Source organism: Helianthus annuus, chromosome 10 (genome assembly GCF_002127325.2).
Source record: "Helianthus annuus cultivar XRQ/B chromosome 10, HanXRQr2.0-SUNRISE, whole genome shotgun sequence".
In the NCBI taxonomy this organism is placed as follows: domain Eukaryota; kingdom Viridiplantae; phylum Streptophyta; class Magnoliopsida; order Asterales; family Asteraceae; genus Helianthus; species Helianthus annuus.
Window position 1 is genome coordinate 176,775,421 of NC_035442.2, and position 23,766 is coordinate 176,799,186.

The following is a 23,766-nucleotide window of genomic DNA, read 5'->3' on the forward strand; positions in this document are numbered from 1 at the left end:
TAACACCACCCATGGGCATAATAAGGGTATGGAAAGGGAGAGACATTTCTAGGATAATGCCAAATGAAGAGAAAACAAAATGCAAAGTAATGATTAAAAGAGCTTTAAGGGGCATTAACCATTACACATTATTTAAATGAGCGTTACGATGCTGATGTGACGGGAAAGACCCTTAGAGGGAATTAACCATTAGGCCATGTGTGATGGACATTATAGAGGCATGAAGGGGAAGATACATTTCTAGAATAATGACCAAAGAAGAGAAAAAAATGGGAAAATATTGAATGAAATGGGCATTAACCGTTACACATTTTTTTGAAAGAGCGTCATGATGCCATGATGCCGATGTGGCGAAAAAATGCCCCTTAGGAGGCATTAACCATTACCCATAGTTTTATGGATGTTCTAAAAGTCCGCTTCGTGATTTGACTCATTCTATTCTATACTATCTTAAAAGAAAAAGTCGCTGGGGTTTCCCACCGGCTTTGCCTTACCCCCTAAACTTTTACAATATTGCATTTCAAGCACCTCAGCTTTGCTACGGCCCCTCAACATTTGGAGTAATCAATTTTAGTCCATTATCTAACTTACCATTCTTCTACTTTAACAATTGACATTTTTAGCCCCTAGCTGTTTACTAATTTAAATTTCCTTCGACAACATTCGTTTGTTAATTTCTTTTGTTTACCCGTATCATTTTTTTACTTAAAAAAACTATTTTTTCCGTGCATATTTTTATGTACGTAACTGTATAAATTTAAGGGTGTCTACGTTTCGACATAAAATTTTTCTGGAAACGAGTTAGGTCAAATATAACATGTTTTCGTTTAAAAACCATTTTTACGTGCATATTTTTATGTATGCATCTGTATCAATTCGAGTTGGTCTACATTTGGTTATACTTTTTTTTAATATAATACATTTTCTTACTAATTTTATGTACGTTTTCATAAATTTTGTTCCGAACAGAGTGGAGTCAAATTGTGGTTTCATTTTTTTCTCAAAGCTTTAGTTAATCCTATAGAATAAGTTATTATTGTACGAGATATATTCAATTTATTTTACGTTATGATCCAATCACAATACTTATATAGGTTACATTGAGTTCAATCAGATATGTCGAAACACACATTTTCATATGGTTAACACATCACTTAATACTTAAACAAATCCATTTGATGTTTGCGATGTACTCACACCGCAAGCGCGCAAGCCTTATTACTATTATAAGATTAAACCCCTATGTCGGTTTTGTCTTTTTCTCTCAACTTTTACTACTTAAAAGGTTTGGTCCTTATAGTTTGATCATTCATATATCTTTTGAACTGTGTCTAAAATGATCAGTATTAACCTCATGGCCTATATATCTTATTTAAAATATTGGTAAACTTATTTTATTCTCACATTTTATTGTTACAGTTAATTTTAAGCATATTCTATTTTTCGCTTATAGTTTTTAAGAAACAATTTATAGAAAATTTTGGGTGGGTCGTTGTGAAATACTTATTTTTATCTACGTCCCAATATAAATTTTATCTAAAATTAAGTTGTGAATAGTAATTTATAAGTGATCGAAGAGCGTATATGTCATAAAAGTTACATTTTCGTTTAGTTTTTACACTTACCATTTTTGTCATTTTGGTGATATAATATAACGTTTTATAATTTCGAATATACATTATCACGTGCTTATTTTTATCTTCCATTCAACTAGAAATTTATTCGAATGGTGTCAATTGTGGTTTATTGTTTTGTCATTTGTCGTGAAAATTGTACTGGTATCGTTCGAACTATATCAATACCGGTGTTGCATTCGTTTTAATGGTTTTCTTGATGTGCCAAATAACATTGGTACGGTAACTAGCTATACCGTACCGACATTCATTTTTTTATGATTTTTCCAACTGATATAAAAGATGCGTCAATATCCATGTGGACACATGTCTTTCGGTTGTTATATCGAGTGTTGGTATCATACTAATACTACTAATATTGTTACAATCTGAGCCAATCTCGTAACAAATCAAATCGACACTGAATGAAAACCCGCCGCAAAACGCGAGTAATCCGACTAGTTTAGTTCAAATCTGTGAAGCCCTAAAATGAGTGATAGGTCAAAAATCTTAACTAGTTCTATACCCGTCCGGTGGACGGGCATATTAATGGTATAATAAAATAAATATTTTATTGTTTGTATTACAAAAAAAAAAACATTATTTGTATATATCAACACAACATAAAAACTATAAATTACATGACAGATGGAAGTTAAAATTTGTACTTCTCATTAATACCTTCTCTCAATTTCCTCAAGTCCAATTCGTTAACATATTATTTTATTATAAAAAAAACTTAATTTAATCCCTTTAAGAAACATAATTTAATCCTTTAAGAATTATATTTATTATGGCCTTTGGGCTGGTATACATTATTCAAATTAAGGTCAAATGGGCTCATAATTCTTTTTATAAACAAATAAGTTGGGAGTGTTATAGTGGCCTTTGGGGCTTTGGGCTGCTAGTCTGCTACACATATGCGGGTGCTCAGAAACCCTAACCTCTTTTCTTTCTCTTTTTCTATCAGATCTCATTCCAAATTTTGCCCTAGTTCAAGATGCGCACACCTCCAACAAAACCTCATAAGCCTCCGCCTAATCAGAACTCCAAACATCTCGTCGGAAATCAAATCGTCATTTTCTCGGTCGTTTTCAGTCATTCAGATCTAGGATTTACGGTTCTAGGGTTTACGCATATACATCGAGACTCTCGTGATAGGTTTCGGTGAAGCAGATTTAGCAATAATGGAGGAACCAAAAAGCGCCTACTGAAGAAAAACGACCTTTTCGAACATGATGAGTTTCTTAAAAGTTCTAAAACGATGTAAGGTAATTTATCATCTATTCTTTTAGTTCTCTGTCATAACATCAATGATTTTACTTACTTATTTAAGCATTTTTTTTCATTCGAGACTTGTGTTTAATCCAGAAGTTCTTGTGAATATTTATTTCCGTGTGTCAATAGATTGGATCCAAGTGCCCGATTGTTACGGATAATTACTGCGAGGATGCGTACGATGTATTTCAAAACGCTATCTTGAAGAAAATCATGGTAAATAACATAGTTTTTTTGGACGTCTCTTTCTAATTCAGTAGTTGACCTATTATTAAAAAAATTATAGTTTACAAAGTTTAAAAAAAGTCATTACTATTATAGCAGTTCAAAAGATCAATAACTGTTTTTTTTTTCTTTTTTATGTTTTATGTGTGTGTATGATGATGAAATACTCTTCGAGAATATGATCCAGAAAGTATATTGTTTCTTTATTGAAATATAAATTTTCACTTGTTTTTCGTAGTTTTATGTGTGTATAATGATGAAATACCCTTCTAATATTTGATTCATAGCAGTATGTAAATCAGCTTGCCGGAATTTTATTAGACACACAAAATGATTCCTACTCTTCTAATGTACGATGCTTTATTTATTTAAAATTTTACATGCCAAGATTTAGAATAAGTTTTCGACATAAAATGACCGCTTCTTCCTTAATACTCACGAGCAAAAATTTGTTTAATATTTTTTTTATTTGGCTTCAGTGACACAAGAACAAAGAGACAATGCTTTCCTTGAAGCTCTTAGACATAACTAATGAGAGTAAGTTTTCATGATTCCTAAGACAAATTTTAGTGAAATTAATGTGCCATGGACACGTTTAACTGCACTTTATATATTGAAAAAGTAAAGATTTTAGTTGTAAATATCAATGATGAACTACTCTTCTAATATTTGTTCTTTAATTATATATTGAAAATGATTCATTTTACTGCAGCTGAGGCAATACTCTTAGGTTTCCAACATTATCTTGTGATGCTTGGAACAACAGTTGTCATTCCAACAACTCTTGTACCTCAAATGGGTGGTGAGAATGTAAGTCTTTCCAGTTTCCACTAAATCTTGAAAACTCGTATTCTTTTTTTATTTCTTAGTTTTTTATAGTGGTGGCAAAGTGGTCAAGTTGGATGAGGTTGGGTAATGGGTCAAGATGGGTTTGGGTTATGATGGTTATAGGTCAGAATGGGTATTTAAAAAAAAGGTCGGATGGGTAATGGGTCAAGATGGATTTGGGTTAGGATGCGTTTAAGTAAATACAGGTTTGGGTAAAGATGAGATGAAAAAATAATTAAAAAATAAAATAAAAATTATAAAAAATAAAAAATTATAAAAATTATAAAAATTATAAAAAATCAATAAAATTCTAAAAATCTTAAAAATTCTAAAAAAATCCTAAAAAAAAACTTATGCTCCAGCCCTCTTGGTTTTGTGTTCATTTCGTTTTTATTAGTGTTTATGAGAAACCATCTTCTTGAAGTTTGTTTAAACTGATAGCTTTTACACTATATAAAAGAATCTTGTTTGAATTCGTTAGAAATAAAAAGTAACTCAACTCGCATTTAGTTTAAAATTCTGCATTTATAATAAGTAATTAGTGTCAAATACGGGTTAGAAATAAAACATAATAGAACCTAAGCAAGAAAAAAACACTTATGTATTTAAAACGCATAATCAATAAAATAGAGATAATTTAAATATCTATGTATCTATAAACATATATAAACATTAAAAAAGAGAAGCTTTACCTGCGTTTAAAGAGAACGTAGGAAGAATGTAGGAATCTTTATATACGTGTATTCCTGAATTAAAGTCAGCAGTAGAAATGTCAATGTATCTAAAACACATAAACAATAAAAATTAGAAGCTTTACTAACCGTGGATTTATGATCAGAGAAGTGCATGAATGTAAAAGTGAAATATAACATTGAAGCTATATTTAAAGTCTTCAATCAGAGCAGTTATCAATCAGAGCAGTTATTTTTACTCATTGGAGCAGTTATAGTAAGTTTTTTTTACTAAAATCAGACGTGGATAGACCACAAGTGATATCTAGTTTGAGAAAAACTTATGTAGATGTGTTATTTTAAAAAAATATGGTTACAATTCATTTATTTATAGTTATTTATAAAAAATAAAACTTAAACATAACCCTTTTTATGATATTTGTTTAACAACTTTTTATACATATAATAGTTTACTTTTTTATACATTGACAAAACATATATATAATTCTTTTTTTTAGCTGGTAAAACGGTATAATACAAATATTAGTAATGTTAAAAAAATTTTAATACTGTTAGTAATATTATACAAATTGTCAATAATAATGTTAAAACTGATAATAGTTATATTAATAATAATATTAACAAAACATCTGAAAACTAATTATATTTTTATTTAATTTAATTTAGGCTGATTATCTGTAGACTACATAGGCAAACCTAAAACTAATAATAAATATAGTGTTTTTTTCTTATAAAAATGAAATGTTGTTCATATTTTCTTATAAAAATAAAATCTTGTTTATATAATAATAATAATTATTAATTACTAATAATAACATTAAATTACTAATAATAACATTAAAACAATTAATAATATTAATAAAAGTACGACTATATATAATGATAATAATAATAATATGAATAATTAGTTTACCCCACTTTTCCACTCTCCCACTTCCTAAAATTTAGTTTTAAAAAATGTTGGATATTTTAATATGATTTCTGGTTTTTTCTTTCTATCTGAACTTGACCTAAACATATCTATAATAATTTTTTATTCATAACAGAAATGGTTATAATGTATATATAAATATACAATAATAATATGATACTAAAATTCATTTGTAGGATTCTATGTTATATAATTTAGACAATAATAATAATAACATGATACATGATAGGTAGTTATTTTTTAATATGAATATTGTACTAATATCATTAATTGTTATATTAGTATCACTATTATAGTAAGGCAACTTATATGAATCAGAGATGTAAAATTGAAGTCATCTGGATTAATTTAAAACTCACTAAGCATGGTTTGAAGTAAAGCTAAAAACAAAAAAAAACATAGCAAATAGTTATCAAAACTAAAGATTTAGACGGAATCGACTCGAACAACTCGTTCACGGGTACGTATTTCAACTTGTGGAATTTTAGATTTCCTCCAAAAACTCTCCATTGGATCTGCAGTATCAGCCATCTCATCATCGGGATGTGGATCGTCTTCGGAAGCTCCATGATCGCTGCTGACAACAATTTAAAAAAATAATGTAGACATAAAAAATAAAATATATAACACTGCTATAATTCAGATTTACCTGCTCACTGATTTCACGTAGAATTTCTGAAGCAGTTGGACTTGACTCTCCATCACATTTTATTATCTCAACACTTTTTATAGGTTTCTACAAAATCAATGTACATCATTAGATATCACTTTTACAGAATTTCTGAATATGTTTACTTACATGTGATTTGAGGTGTTGCTCCTCTTTGACTTCTTCGGTTTTGGGATCATCTTTTTCAACTTGGTAAGTCGGCTCCGGCTTAAATAGAAAAGATAAAAAATATTATAAAGTAGAAATGGTAGGTAAATATGTAGAACTGAAAAAATTACATTACATTTAAATATGTTTACTTACAGGCTAGTCAAGGTGTTGTTGCTCCTTCTCTTCGGTTTTGGGACCATATTTTTCAACTCGGTAAGTTTGCTCCATCTTAAAATACAAAAAATAAAAATATTGTAAGGTATAAAGGTTTAAATGATAGTAGGTAAATTTGCAGAACTGACTTACGTTTGGCTGCATTTCTTTTTTGATAATAAGCTTCATTCAGGAGCAATTTTGAGAGAAAGTATGGCTTATTTTTTAAGCTCTCTGCATCTTTATATAGATGCTTTTAGGGACAACTTTAAAATAACTTCTACCCATGATCTACAAAATAACTTCTACCCATGTTTTCTGTGTTTTTTTTGGAAGTTTTAAAACTAATTTAGACAATTTGGAGGGAACAAAAATTTTGAAACTGGGTTGCAGTTAAGACTTTAAATATTTTGTTAAATGTTATTTAAGCTTTAGAATCTGCAGTTTTTGTAAAATAATTGATAATTTAAGGTGAAAACTGTCCAATTTGAGATACATACATTTGTTTGTTCTTTTTAATAATCAGTTCCAACTTTCAGTGACGGTATGTTGTTTATATAAATTTTTATAATTTAAAACTTGTAGTTAGGCTCTATATTTTTATGGTATATGTTTTTTTTGGGTAGAATTTAACCAAAATATTATGCACCTTCACTTAAAAATTATTATAATTGACTTTAAACTTTCTTGTAGATGATTTTTTTTGCAGGTATCATTTCATGGCAGCAAACTTGTAACACAATGTTTAGCTTTTAAAAAAGTTTTATACTTTTTACTGTTTTATTTTTTATAAAATAACCCGTTGTAAAAAAAGGTTAAAGTTTTTGTTGTTATATAAAGTAGAACCTTTTATTGTAAATTAGAACATGGGGTGTCGGTTGTGATGATTACCAAGTCAAATGCAAAACTGGAACCTCAAACATACAAACCGTCTGTAACCTCTACTTCTAGAAGGAATATAGTAATTTATAAAGATTTTTTATTTAATTTTGTTAAGTTATTAAAATCAGATCGTGGCCTGAATTTCAGTTAAAAATCAAAATGGGATTTAAAAAAGTCAACTTTCAATATTAATAACTGCTCCTGCTTTTTCTGAATTATTAGGGCCAGGATTTAATCTTATTTTGATCCAATGGCTAAGCTTGCATTTTGTTCCCTTTGACTTTAAGGGGAACATAAGAATATAGAATATAAGAAATTGAAAAGCCCAAAATGAATAACCCATAGTTTTTTGTCCCTACTTTATGTAAATTTGTGGGAAAACTATGGGTTTTTTTTTCTTTTTTTTTTGTTGTTGGAGATCAGTCCGAAATTTGGACTTTTTTTATTTTATTTTTAGGAAATGTGTCGTAGTTTTACTTATGAAAATGGGGCTCTTTTGTAGCAGTGTTTTTAGGTTCCCCGGTACTAACTTGATAACATGATAAGATAAACACCAAGGGAGAGTAAGATCATACCAATCATGGTATACCAAGACAACAAATCCATAAAGAAAATACATCTAAGCATTCATTCCTCAAGACACACTGAAAACCAAATACTGACCGACCACAACATGTAACCAACAACAATTTACAATCTAGTAAAGCAGGAAAGAGTATAAATTAATACGAGAACCAAGGGCTTGGTCAACATACTTTCTAATTAACTTCTTGAAGGATCATACCCCACCATCCTGGATGACTTTGAGTAGTAGAGGTGCTTGCCCATGAAAATCACATTAGCTTCACCGGTAGATACATACATACATACTCAAGCATTATTATAAGTGCGTGCAAACGGATGATATTGAAAGAGGAAAACAAATAAACATCAACTTACTTCATCTTTCTTAAGGAATAAGGGATTCTCTAAAATAAGCACGCCATTTACCGAGAAATGGCATGTCACTTGGATATATGTTTGGAATATCGTGATCTTGAAGCATTTCGATTATTTGTGTAGTCTCACCTAGAAGCTTGGCTGCATCTTTGACCCTGGCCTGCCTTTCCTCTCTCGAATAAGTGTGGCATTTCATTGTTATGATTTGTGGTAAGTTGGTGAGACAAGCTCCAATTATGTCAGCGATCATTGATGATAAGGTCTCGAATAGTTCCTCCTGGCTCTTCGGGGCATCATTGTTGGTGTAGAAGGTACGCAAAATTGTTTCAGTTATGCGATGCATTGAGTCGGCACAAATAGACTCCCCTATCGAATCAATCTCTGTATTTCCGTCCCCCGACAAGTAATGTGTAGCTTTATCCCTGAACCATTCAACAATCTGTCTAGCTATATGCACTTGAAAATCTCTTAGCTTATTTCCTAGCCATCTTTCCTCAAATTTAATTTCATCCCACAAAGTTCGAGCTGCCTTTTGAAAGCTTACACGATCATACGTACAATTGAGGCTTTCTTCCACCAATTGGACATATCTTAGACCTTCCCTAACACTTTCAAACAAGCAATCAACTGCCTGGTTTTCAAGTTCAGGAAGAGAAAGCGCAATCATTGTAAGGGTTACGACAGGTAAACTCCAACAATCTGAAGATGGAACATCAGTATATTGTACACTTGATAGTATAGATGGAATATGATGGTGACCAGTGTGGTCAAAATTTGCAACTCCATGAAAACCAATAGTAGATTCTAGTTGAATCAGCCTAATGAGATTACAGGGCTGGCGTTTTGCACCAATTTGGATCAATGGTTTCACCGATTTTGAAAAGCCTTCCAATGTTTTCTCACCAACCCACATCTCATTATCAAGATACAAAACATATGGGCGAATATACTCATTTAGTTCCATGTTTTCTTTTTTTCTCTCTCAATGAGATAAACAACCACTTCAAACATCTGAAACAATAAAAGACACATGTCACAAACACTAACGGAATCAAGGCTATTATCTTGCATAACACCACAACTCCCTTCTGAAGTTGTATCCAAATGTTGAAAAATAGCCTTTTGAAAGTCTCAATAACCACCTCTAGTTTGCAGCTACGAAATGGGAGTCTTATAATAGTGCGTTTCCATTCATATAACTTCTGAGTCCAGTAGCTCTCTACTTTAAAGACCTTAAAGTGTATTGAAAAGAACACTTTAAATCTTAAGGTTGTAAAACATCTAAAAAGTGGTACAATTGTACCAATCACGACTCCAATAGATTGTACTATGAGAATTACTATCACTGACCATCTATAATCCGAATCATAGTCCTTAGCCAACATAGCTTTAATAGTTCCAAACATAGTATAAGTGTGTAAAATTGCGACTAAAAGACATATTACCCCGGAAGCAGATGTTGTATGAAAGCAAGCTGTTATGAAATGGAGGCCGCTGCCACTTTCTGCCATGATCCAGTAGTTTCTCACATGCTTATGTAACTTCTCAACTGTTACTAGTTCTCCTTGAATGTGTTTTGCAGCTGTATAATTGTTAGACATAAATATATTATAAGCTAGATAGTATTAATATTATTATTATTATAAGTTTTTTAGTATAAGTTAGAAAGAGCGGTTACCACCGCTCAATGTATTTCGATGTATATATTCTGTATAACAACATTCTCGGATTTCATCAATTCATTTTATGAACAAAACCTTCTTCGTTCCCAGAAACCCTAAATTCAGAATTCAGGAAATCTAACAAAGTGGTATCAGAGCCACATCGATCGTATCCGCGAAATCTCAAAGTTCGAAACAATCAAGTATGAATCAGACACAAGGAATTCAAACGCAAATCCCCAAACTCACCGGCCAAAATTATTATCATTGGCACATTCAAATCAAAGTTTTATTCGAATCACAAGAACTGTGGAATATCATTGATGAAGGAATTAAAGAACTGGGCACAAATCCAACAGAGGAGGCGACTGCAACACACCGAGAATCAGTCTAGAAGGATAAGCGAGCATTATATATTATCTATCAGTCAGTAAACGACACGATATTCGAACGAATTGCACTTGCAAAAACATCGAAAGAAGCATGGGATATCTTACACAAATCCTACAGAGGAGAAACTCGGGTAAAAACAATCAAACTTCAATCTTTACGTTGTGAATTCGATGCACTTAATATGAAAGAAGGGGAATCGATTGAAGAATATTTTAATCGAACGATAACAATAGTGAATCAGTTGAATGAATGAAGATAATATTAGTGAACAACATGTAGTAGAGAAGATCCTGCGTAGTTTGACTCGAAATTTCGAGTCAGTAGTGATTACGATAGAGGAAACGAAAAATCTAGGGGATGTTTCGACCGAAGAATTAATGGGAATTCTTCAATCTCATGAACTGAGATTAAAGCGTTATGATGATGCTCCAATAGAACATGCATTCCAAGTCCAAAACTCTATCCAAGATAGATATACACAGACTCGGAATGATGGAGCAGGGAGGGGACGTAGTAAAGGAAAGGGTCGAAACTGGAATTCTATTAGATGTTACAATTGTCAAAGACTTGGACATACAGCCAAGTTTTGCAAACGTAAAGATGAGAGTGAGAAGCCGGATAATGCCTTGATACATAAAGACGATGATATTGTTGAACATGAAGATACAATGTTCATGATCTTCAATGTGGAGGAAGCAGTCAAAGAGGATTGCTGGTATCTTGACAGCGGCTGTAGTAATCACATGACAGGAAACAGGGATCTATTTATCAATCTGGATGAATCGCTTAAGAAAGAAGTAAGAACAGGTGATGATAAGCGGCTGGAAGTAATCGGTAGCGGAGAGGTGTCTGTTTCTATCAAAGGACGGACTCGAAAAATACCCAATGTATTTTACGTGAAAGGCTTAAAACATAATCTTTTGAGCGTAGGACAACTGATAAACAAAGGGTATACGATCTTATTTCAAAAGGATCGATGTATCATAAAAGATGCAGAAAGTGAAGTCATCGGAGAAATTAGAATGACGAGTAATAAGATGTTCCCTCTTCATCTCGACAGCGATATAAATCTTGCAATGACTATGACAACAAAAGACACGTCAATCTTGTGGCACAAAAGATATGGTCATGTGAATGTAGACACGCTAATTAACATGGAAAACAAAGGTCTTGTCTTCGGATTGCCTAAAATTATGAAACAAGAAAGCTTATGTGAGGGATGTATTTCAGGAAAGCAAACAAAGAAAACATTTCCAAGAAAAGCAATATGGCAAGCTAGTAAACCTTTACAATTGGTGCACTCAGACATATGTGGGCCAATGAGAACTGAGTCGATAGGAGGATGCAGGTATTTTATCACCTTTATCGATGATTACACAAGGAAATCATGGGTATATTTTTTAAAGTATAAGTCAGAGGCATTGCATTATTTCAAAAGGTTCAAAGCATTGAACGAGAAACAATCAGATCACCTAATTAAAACACTAAGATCTGATCGAGGTGGAGAGTATTGCAGCAATGCATTTCAAGAGTATCTGAAAGTAAATGGTATACGGCATCAACTTACCAATAGTTATTCCCCCCAGCAAAATGGGGTAGCCGAGAGAAAGAACAGAACACTTATGGAACTGAGCAGAAGCATGATGAATGCAAAGGAGTTACCAAATTGTTATTGGGCAGAAGCAGTGGCATGTGCTACTTACATTTTAAACCGAACAGTAACAAAGACTAGGCCAAATATTACTCCCTACGAAGCTTGGAATGGAAACAAACCGAATGTGGAACACCTTAAGGTATTCGGTTGTCTGGTATATGTTCACATACCTAAGCAACGTCGTGATAAACTGGATAAGAAAACAGAAAAAACTGTTTTCGTTGGGTATAGCGAGAATAGCAAAGGTTACAAATTGTACAATCCACAATCAAATAAGATCATCATCAGTCGAGATGTAGTATTCGATGAAAACAAGAGATGGATTTTAGATTCTGAATCAGATGACATTCCTGTTATTGTAACCGACGATGAAGAAAGCCAAACGCAAGCTCACAATGATCCTAATGATACCCAAGAAGAAACTGTATCGACTGAACAATCACAACCGAATGTCTCAACACTCCAAGCTAATGAAGAACTAAATCCAGGAGAGAATCAGAATCAACACAGTGAAGAGTGTTCGGCAGCCGAACATGCACATGAGCATGACATCAATTCATCATCGTCAGACTCGGAAAATGAGGTTATTCGCACCAAAAGTCTTAACAATGTATATCGAAATTCTAGAGCATTGACTGAAGAAGAAGTGCGGCAGAAATATAAAGATAATCAAGTCGTAAACTTTGTTCTCTACACAAGTGCAGACCCAACGTCCTATGAAGAAGCCAGCAAAGACTCAAGATGGACGGAGGCAATGGACAAAGAAATAGAGTCGATTCATAAGAATCAGACTTGGGAACTTGTAGATCCTCCGATACATCAAAAACCTATTGGTGTAAAGTGGATCTACAAAACAAAGTATGATGAAAAAGGGAATGTAGACAAGTATAAGGCCAGATTAGTGGTGAAGGGATATAAGCAGAAATACGGGATAGATTATCAAGAAGTATTCGCTCCGGTAATCAGGTTTGAAACGATTAGATTAATATTGGCTCTTGCTGCTCATCATGGATGGCACCTTCACCAAATGGATGTCAAGACTGCCTTCTTGAATGGAAAATTAGAGGAGCAAGTTTATATTGAACAACCTCAAGGTTATATTCAAAAAGGAGAGGAGAAAAAGGTATGTCATCTCAAACGGGCTTTATATGGTTTAAAACAAGCCCCAAGAGCATGGTACAGTCGAATAGAATAGATGCTTATTTCGTTCAAAACAAGTTTAAGAAATGCATTTATGAACATACACTTTACATCAAGGACACGAATGAAGGAAAATTAGTAATATGTCTTTATGTAGACGACTTGATTTTAGCAAGTAGCTCAATGAGATTAATATCAGATTTCAAGGAATCAATGAAGAAGGAATTCGAAATGACAGATATGGGCTGTCTACACTATTTCCTTGGCATGGAAGTTTCCTATGAAAATGGAAATATCATTCTTTCACAGAAAAAATACATGAGAAGCCTATTAGAGAAGTTTAGAATGACATCATGCAACACAGTCTCCACACCGATGGAATATGGATTGAAGTTATCTAAAGATGATCCGGAAGATTTTGTTGATGAGAGGGTATATCGTAGTCTAGTCGGAAGTTTAATGTATTTAACAAATACGAGACCAGACATTATGTTCGCAGTCAGCAAAATAAGTAGATTCATGGAAAATCCTAAGAAAAGTCAAGCGCATACTGAAATATATCAAAGGGACTCAGCAGCAAGGAATTACATACTCAAAAGGAGGAAAGAAGCAGCTAGTAGGATTTAGTGATAGTGACTATGCTGGGAATATAGATGATAGTAAGAGCACTTCTGGATATATTTTTCATTTAGGATCTGGTCCCGTATCATGGCAATCAAAGAAGCAAAAGGTGGTAGCTCTATCTTCAACTGAAGCAGAGTATATGGCTTTGTCTCTAACTGGATGTCAAGCATTATGGATTAAAGGGATACTAAATGATTTGGAAGGGAAACAAGACTGCTCCATCCCAATATATTGTGACAACAAGTCGACTATCTGCCTGGCCAGAGATCCTGTATATCATGGTAAAAGTAAGCATATTAGGGTCAAGTATCATTTTATCAGGGACTTGATCAAGAAGAGAGAAGTAGCAGTCATTTTCTGTGCAACGAAAGACCAAATGGCAGACATTATGACGAAAGCTCTACAACCGAAGGACTTTATTCGTTTGAAAGGCCTACTGCACATGAGCTTGGAATGATCTAGCTTACGGGAGGGTGTTAGACATAAATATATTATAAGCTAGATAGTATTAATATTATTATTATTATAAGTTTTTTAGTATAAGTTAGAAAGAGCGGTTACCACCGCTCAATGTATTTCGATGTATATATTCTGTATAACAACATTCTCGGATTTCATCAATTCATTTTATGAACAAAACCTTCTTCGTTCCCAGCCTTCTTCGTTCCCAGAAACCCTAAATTCAGAATTCAGGAAATCTAACAATAATGAACTTCTTCGTATTTTTCTTCTAGAATATCCTGGGATTTTAGAATTGCCAAAGATGAACATATATGTACTATCAACAACACAGCTAACAAAATCACATAAATAAAGGGTAATACGCAATCGGGATTGGCACTTATATGTGTAGGTGAAGTAAGCTGTATGATACGAAGATCTTCCTTATGGGTTGATATGGGTACAGCTCCGGTTTGCATTTGAATGCAAACATTCACAACTATGGTGATGACAAGAACACACATAGCTGTGGTGTTTGACAAAAGCTCATTGCTCTCCATGGTTCCTAAACAAGGCAGTAAAGTAGCCATCATGGTACACATAAAGGCCATGCTTCCGAGCTTTGCCACTTGGTCCACATAACCCGGCATCGAACCAGTTAGATCCACAGGTAACTTCATTGCAATAGACATCACCGTGAGAAAAGCAGAATCAATTCTGGAATATTTAGAGGGAAACCATAACTTTTTGCTACTAGACCATATACTAAATCAGCTAGCATGGCAAGGATGCAAATCAGAGACGCTGACGCGATGTACATCCCAATCCACATCGTCTGATTAGGCTTTTATTTTCTGTTTATTTGTTTTTACTTTTCCGTCAATTCGACATCCTCTGATTTGGTTTCTATTTTTCTTTATTTGTTTTTTCTTCTGTTTTCTCTTTTCTTTTATTTGTTTTCCGTCAATTTCTCTGGATCCAGAATTATCATCCGATGACTAAAGATGATGATTCTGGATCCAGAAGAATTATTTGCCAAGTAGAACATGAACAACCTACATCAAGTGTTTAAGGTTTTAAATCTTGTCTCTTTCCTTTTATTTCATGTGTCGTAACACTGCAACGGTTGTGATTAACGAAAGTGACTGGGCATTTCTTATGAAGATGGTAATGTGATTGTGAAGGTGGAAGAAAACCTTGCTGATGCTCGAGTATCTATGCTGGATTCATTCAAAAAAATGATATGGTATGAGAAATGTTATAACATGTTTTCGTCGTTTCTATCTTATGGCACAAGATTTTCTAAGTTACCCTGTTGAAATTATTTATAATGTTGTGGTTATGACCAGAATTTGATGTGTTTCTGGTTGATCTTGATCTGTATGGCTGTCTTTCCAAACTCTACAGTCCATTCAATTGCTGATGAAGGGACACTGATGTGCATGACGACAGTCTTATGTGGAGGACAAGTCTACTATATCAAGTATTTCAAATACTCTAATTCCATACAAGCGATCCCTTGTCCCTGTATTTGTTCGCATATACACGATACTCTAATTTTCAAGCTATTTGAACATCACAGACATACTTTTTTAGTTTTCCGGAATTTGTGTGATGATTCCAGGTCAGCAGGTGTCTTGAAAAACACTCCACTCAAACTTTCATATGTTCATAAATATACTGGTTGTGAACTGGTGATTTTGTTCATCTCCAGCAACTGGACTGGACAGTCTCTAAAGGATATTGCCACCCCTAGTGCTCTCAAGAGCTTTTATTTATTTTTCTATTGTTGTAAAAGTTATAAGATTATCCTTTTCTTGTTTACAGTTGCTTATTTATTAACCTTCACTATAGCTTTGGACGTAGCCATGGGAACGAGATGCTTGTAGTTGTTAGAATTCTTGATTCTTGAAACGTTTGTATTTTCATTTAATGCAATATTGATGTATACAACATCTGATGATTTTTTCTCAGCTGTGCAGCTCTGCGGAAATGTTGTTTGTTTCTATTCCTAAACGACTTTACATTGCTGCACAGGTACCTTGTATACTGTGATTCAAATACTAGGCCTCAAACTACTATGCCGTATGCCATTTATTGACCATGTACAAAAAGGAATTAGAGATAAAGTTCACAGGATATAAACATCTTAATGCATGAGGCTGTACATTTATTGACTGTGTACAAGCCATTCTAGATATTTAGTTAAGACAATCTAAGATTGTACGCATTAAGTTTTATTTTTGGGGGTTTGTTCTACTATCTTTTCCAGATAGTTTTTTTTTGGATACTTGACCCGTTAACCCATTTGCAATAAAACATAACTAAAATTAACCCGTTCATAAGTGATTGGTTTATATGTGTGTATTTAATGATGTGAGTGAAATGGGAGTATTATCTATTTTATTGAAGCCGTTAGTGTCAAAATCTAATGCTCCTATCAGGGGCGGATCTATGCTTTGTCGAGAGGTAGCCCGGGATACCCCTCAACCTTCTTGGCGAAGTACACTTTTCTTTCTTTTTTTCTCCGTTTTATTTTATATAGGGATACCCCTCAACATATATTAGGATACCCCTTAAAGAAATAGCAATGAAGAATCAATGGTAGAATTCTTAAGAAAGGGATGGACACCATGTTTGTTCCAAGTTCTAGTGCTGGTTATGAGTTTTACTAATGAAGAAGATGACTGAAAAGTATTTAAATAATGTGCCATTCAAATTAAAAGTATAATGTACCCAATAGTTTAAAGTCAGATCCACTAAGTATTAAGTTTAATATTAAGTTAATAGTTCTTTTTATGTTTGTACGGCTAAAAAGAGCAATAAGTATTTTCTTAACTCTATTATTCAGTTTTTTTGTTTGTTTGTTAATTTGGGCTTTCTTTCCTTTGAATAACAAACTTTTTATTAGTTTGATTGTTATTACTTAATTTCTTTTTTATCTTGATGTATGAAAGAATGTAATTTTATTAGTTTTTTTTATAAGTAATTATATTAAAAGTTAGATTACAATGTTTTGTCATATTAATAGTTATTGTAGGTCCGGCTAGGAGGATCTAGTCGTCCAATCCTTGTATACTAACCAACCCGGTTGTGCGGAATCCAACCGGAATGGCAAACCGAGATGAAACAAGCACAAGCACAAACACAACACGCAATCTTCACCGATTAACACCACTTGTATTAATACGAATGAAAGGTTCGGTTACAAAGTTACAAATGTATTTTGCAAACCCTCTAAAACACTCGTGTGTGTGTGCTCTCAACAGAATGCTCTTTCTATGTCTCTGTCTGTCTATCTGTGAAGTGAACACAACATGAGTATATATATACCCATGACAGATCGTCTGGTCGAAGGATCAGATAGACTGATCGAAGGATCATCTATCGATCTGAAACCTATCGAAGGATCCACATATATCTCGAAGGATGATCTATCGAGGTCCATCAACATCCCTCGAAGGTTTATCTTTCGAGCTCATCGAAGGATCTAAACAATCCTTCGATGACTCATCCTTCGACACAGACATATTACAATCATGTACCAACTGTTTGTCCAAGTCAAACCAGGAGGATGGTTGACTTGGTCAAACTTACAGGACTAACAATGGACATCGTTTTATATCAGACAAAACACAGACAAAGTACAGACACAAGTGCACCAACAAACTCCCCCTTGGCTGTAGCTTTGTCTCGATCTTTGTGTCTTCAAGTCTCTGACGTCCTTTCAAGTCTTCAATGTCGGAGGATCTACAAAGTGTTCACGTCTTGAAAGCAGAAAGTGTATCAACAAACTCCCCGTTTCATGTAGGAAGTGTGTTGACAAACTCCCCCTTAACATAAGCTCCCCCTTGAGTTATGCTCATGAATGACTTGATCTTCAATGCTTGAGATCCTTGTGGTGTTGATGATGGTCAGCGGCAACTCGATCATCTTCATCATTTGAGTGCCTTCACGTCATGTCTTCATTCCGAAGCTTGTCGTCGACTATGTTCTCCTTGCCTTTAGAATCTGCACATGCAAGAAATCTAAACGTGTAATGAGAACAACTGCTTGGAATATAGTTATCATAAACAAATGACACACGTATGACCATGTTTCAATCAAACACCGTCCGACAGTTTGAAAGTTTAATAAATTTGTCAGTTTAGTGTCTAACTTTCAAAACTTGCAAATTTCGACCGTTTATGAAGATTTAGTTAATTCGGTTTTCGTTCAGGTTTCAGGTAACGAAGACTCGAGATCCAACATCGTACGATCGAAAATAAAATAGAAATGAAATAGAAATAAAATCTTTTTGGCTTTTATAAAGTTTATATTAAAACACACCTAAAATCTTTTTGGTATTTTTGAATATTTCAAATGTAAAGACTGAAAGCAGTAAATAAATATATACAGACATTCTTTTTGCGAGTTTCGAGGGTAAGAGAATCATATCCGTGTACGGTCATGCCAAAACGCTCTTGTTGTTCAATTAGTTAACATTAAGATAAGCATCCTATAACAATTATCGGTATTGTTGTCCACATAAGCTCAAACTTATTAGATGTAATCATGGCGAGGGGATACATTAAGGTATGATTTATACTTACCGACCGGTGTTCATCCACATCACGACACATTCCCGTATCAAGGTATGCACGAGGGTTCATCTTACCGGTGAGTATACCGATTATCATCTGTTTGACTGTATATGATGTGAGATTCTCACTTATTTTGATTTGAAAACAAGCCCTATGTGATAGAATCACTTATTGATGAGGAACTTGATTTTCATATGCATGAGGGCACAGGAGCAAGTCCGTGAACAGGTCAGTACTTTCGTACAGCAGAGAGACGAACTTGACTCCCGGATAAATGTGATATTATATCACTTATTTGTTTGGACATGTGATTGTTTATCACTTATTGAGGTCGAATGCAGTATGTACACGTATGTACAGTATCATGGAAGATCTAGACTTGCGTCCCCGTTATTTTTCGGTAAAAGATACAACCATGATACCCAGATGATAAGCAGCATAAAGAGCGAATATCTCAGAACCTCGGCAATCTATCAAACAAAATTTCGGTACTAAGACAATATGCCAATGAATGGTTCCCACCTGGTCTTCAGTCGGTTTAAGTTTATATCACCCTGCACACTTTAAAATGATTGTGAGCCTACCGATACATCTTATATAGAGCTGCTTATCGTTTTTCATTTAAGGTTTAAAGAGGTTTGGATAGACCACTGATGTACTATCATTTTCTCTTTTGCTCGCCAGGAAACTCATTTTTGTTTTTCTATTGTTTTTGTGTTTTTGAAATTTTTCGATGTTTTTGGATTTTCAGATTTTTGGATTTACTCCCCCTAAAATCAACAAACTAAGATAAGATTTAAAAACACAAAGGTATTTACAAAAATGATTTTCCGATGTTGGTTTACTCTGGCTTGACCTTAATGCCGTTTACCAATAATAAAAAGTCAAATCTTGATTTGTCAAATGCTTTGGTAAATAGGTCGGCACGTTGGTCATCGGTGTGGACCTTAACAACATCGATTAGCCTTTTCTCAAAGCAATCACGTATGAAGTGATATTTGATTTCGATGTGTTTGGTCTTTGAGTGCTGCACAGGATTTCTAGTGATCTGTAATGCAGCAGAATTATCAACGTAAATAGGAGTAGTTAGGAATTCAAAACCGTAGTCGCGTAATTGTTGTTGGATCCAAAGGACTTGGGAGCAACAACTTGAGGCAGCAATGTATTCAGCTTCGCATGTTGATGTAGCGACGCATGTCTGCTTCTTGCACTGCCATGTGACTAGGCGATTTCCTAAAAACTGACATCCAGCCGTTGTGGATTTGCCGTCGATTTTGCATCCGCCAAAATCCGAATCACTGAAAGCGATTAAGTCAAAGTTATTATCCCTAGGGTACCATAGACGGGTGTCAGGGTAACCCTTCAAATAACGAAAAATCCTTTTGACAGCTGCAAGATGTGAGGCCTTCGGGTTGACTTGATATCTGGCAAGCAGGCACGTTGGGTACATTATGTCTGGCCTTGATGCTGTGAGGTACATAAGAGATCCGATCATTGCGCGGTAATATGAGGGGCTAACAGCTTCACCCTTCAAGTCTGGGGTAATTCCGTGATTTTGTGGCAATGGGGTACCAATGGGCGTTGCATCAGACATCTGGAACCGGCTCAAGATGTCACCAACATATTTAGTCTGATGGATGAATATCCCGGACTCAGTTTGTTGCACTTGTAGGCCCAAGAAGAAAGTCATTTCCCCCATAGCACTCATCTCGAATTTATCCTGCATAATGCGCTCGAAATTCCTACACAAGACATCGTTAGTAGAACCAAAAATAATATCATCAACGTATACCTGTACCAGAAGAAGATCTCCATCTTGTTCTTTGATGAAAAGAGTACAGTCGATAAGACCTCTTCGAAAACCGTTCTCCAGCAGATAGTTAGATAAGGTTGCGTACCAAGCTCGAGGTGCTTGATGAAGACCATAGAGATCTTTGTTGAGCAACCAAACCCGATCGGGATGGATAGGATCTTCAAAACCTGGAGGCTGTTCGACGTACACCTCTTCTTCAACCACACCATGTAAGAATGCACTTTTCACGTCCATCTGATAAACCTTGAATCCTTTGAAGGACGCATAGGCTAGAAAGATTTGAATTGCTTCGAGACGTACAACAGGTGCATACACTTCGTTGTAGTCGATCCCTTCTATCTGACGAAAACCTTGAACGACTAAACGTGCTTTGTTCCGGATAACAACTCCGCGGTCATCCTTTTTGCATTTAAACACCCAACGGGTACCAATCTTCTTGTAGCCAGCAGGTTTCTCTACGAGTTTCCAGACACCAAGCTTCTGGAATTGTTGCAATTCTTCCTGCATTGCTTCCACCCAAGAGTTATCTTTCATGGCTTCTTTCCAAGTTCTTGGTTCTTCCCGTGAGACATAACACGCGAAAGACCAATCATTTTGTTGCCCGGATTCTCGAATAGCTGCATACAGGCCTACATTGTTGTTGTTTCGCAACATGTTTCTTGTTTGAATGCCACTTTGCACATTTCCGATGATGTTTTGTTGAGGATGGGTATTATGAATCCTTGTTTCTGGATTATCTGGAACTGGAATATTTATACCCAGATTGTTGAAATTGAGATCAACAACTAAATCAATGCCCGGAATTGACGAAGAGGATGATGTAGTAGCTTCAGCTGTTCTATGGGCATCCACTGGAGGAGTACCCTCTGAAGTACCATGAACTGCTGTTGTTGGAACTTCTTGATCTGCATCTAGAAATTCATCATCCTCTGAAGATTCGTTCAATTCGGTTGCATCATGAAAATCCTCATTGTCGAGAGTATTATTGTTCACCGAAGATGGTTCTTGATTGACAAGAATTTGACGAACCACCGGTGAAACTGTTGCATTGTCACTCTCGAAAAACATCCTTGCCGCAACACTTTCTTCAACGGTTTCAACATTGATCGAATTGAAAAAGTCATCGTACTCAAACATCCAAGGCTGACCAGGACATTTGACTGGCAAAGTGTGCCTTTGTACTCTGACCTCAGACCATTCCTCGACCCTTTTAGTCTCTAGATTCCAGACTCTTAAGTTCGGGGTGGCATACCCAAGAAAGTATCCGTCAATTGCTTTAGCCCCAAACTTTCCATTTGGATCGATGATTGTACATGGAGCTCCAAACGGTTCAAGATAAGACAAATCTGGTTTCCGTTTTTGAAGAAGCTCAAAGCAGGTCTTATTGTGCCTTTTGACTGTAAGGACTCGGTTCAATGTGTAACATGCAGAGGCCACAACTTCAGTCCAGAATGGAATGGGCAACTGCGACTCTACCAACATTGTCCTAGCAGTCTCGATCAATGTGCGGTTCTTACGTTCAGCGACGCCATTCTGTTGAGGAGTATAAGCTGCACTAAACTCATGAAGAATACCCTTTGAAGTGCAAAACTCAACCATGGCATGATTTTTAAATTCAGTACCATTGTCGTTACGTATCCGCCTAACCTTCAACTTATACAAATTCTCAATCTGAATGATCAAGTTTTTGATAATACCAAAGGTTTCACTCTTGTGTGCCATGAACGCCACCCAAGAAAATCTTGAATAGTCATCAGTAATCACGAGACAGTATTGATCATTCCGAATACTCTTGTGCTTGACAGGACCGAACAAATCCATGTGCAAACGTTCAAGAGGAACTGCCATCGTGTTGATCTTCTTTGTAGGGTGCTTCTTCTTCGTTTGTTTTCCCTTCTGGCACGAAACACAGACGTCTTGAAGATGGAAGTTTTTAAGAGGAACACCATTCACCAATTCATTTGAGACCAAATGATTCATTTTGCGTAAGTGAATGTGACCCATTCGTCTGTGCCAAGAGATAGAGTCTTTTTCTGTGGCTTTGGAAACGAAACAAGTTGCTTGTGCAGACGTAGTAATAGATTGGCTCATATCAAGGACGTACAAATCATTTATCCTTGGAGCTGACAAGAGAATCCATTCTTTTGGAATTTTGAAGCCGGGTTTCAGCACATAACATCCATTAGCATCAAAGTGTACTGAGAATTTCTTGTCACAGATTTGAGAAACACTAAGAAGATTGTGATCAAGTTGTTGCACAAAGTTGATCTTGTCAAAACTGACAATCCCGTTGGATATCATTCCTTCACCCGTAATATAACCACCCTTATCTCCAGCAAAAGCAACATAACCTCCTCTAATAGATTTGACGTCGTAGAGAAGCTTCATGTCGCCTGTCATGTGCCTGGATGCCCCACTATCAACAATCCAATGACTACTGATAGTTCCTCCTGGAACACCCTGCACATGAACTCAATCAATTAGTTGGAGATGGGGACCCAAGCCATTGTGGTCTTGGGTCTTCCATTTTCATCAATAACAATAACTTCTTGTCTTTGATGATTGGTAAATTGTGATGGTCCCCCTGATTCAGTAACCGTTTTTGGTTTCCAGGTTTGTTTTGTTTTACCAGTGTCATTCTTTAAAATTTTAACTTCATGGTTGTCAGAAGTTTTTGAATTGTCTGGTTTGACAGAAACAGATGTTTTGTTAACCACATCGGTTTTAATCGCCTTTTCAATTTTCTTGACCTGTTGGCGTTTTTGTTTCTTTTCCCTTTCTTTTATAAGGCGGGGATCTTGTTTTACAGAAACAGATCGCTTACGGTCTGTTTGGTCACGGGGAACATCAACTTTTCCTTTTTGTTTATGAAGATATGGACAATTTCGAATTATATGTCCAATTGTTCCACACTCAAAACATGATCTTCGTTCAACAAACCCCGAAGTATCATGTAATCGTCTTGCCGATGATGATGAACTTTGTGATCCCAAGGTACTAGGTTTTGAACTACTTGGTTCATTTCTTTTCTGTACAGTTGCTTTCTTAACAAAATCTAAGTTAGATTTGTTTTCAAACGTTTCGATTTTGTCCGTT

At 35.0% G+C, this 23,766-nt stretch overlaps 1 protein-coding gene and 1 long non-coding RNA gene across 3 annotated transcripts; one reads left to right on the top strand and one right to left on the bottom strand.

The window, feature by feature from the left end:
* The first annotated feature begins 2,451 nt into the window (after positions 1–2,451).
* On the top strand, positions 2,452–7,527 carry LOC118483247. 2 transcript variants are annotated; one of them, XR_004870049.1, is made up of 5 exons: positions 2,452–2,884; positions 3,021–3,107; positions 3,596–3,653; positions 3,829–6,600; positions 7,250–7,527. It is a non-coding gene; the product is annotated as an uncharacterized LOC118483247 (long non-coding RNA). The 2 variants fall into 2 exon arrangements; XR_004870048.1 differs by having other exon boundaries at positions 2,453–2,884; positions 7,234–7,527.
* An 844-nt stretch (positions 7,528–8,371) lies between these two features.
* LOC110883497 lies at positions 8,372–9,325 on the bottom strand. The gene has a single exon (XM_022131229.1). It carries the CDS (start codon positions 9,323–9,325, stop codon positions 8,372–8,374), a length of 954 nt encoding a protein of 317 aa, XP_021986921.1.
* Positions 9,326–23,766: the final 14,441 nt, after the last annotated feature.

What these genes read in the sequence shown, in the direction of transcription:
- LOC110883497 (XM_022131229.1), bottom strand. Translation starts at nt 9,325, where the DNA reads ATGGAACTAAATGAGTATATTCGCCCATATGTTTTGTATCTTGATAAT.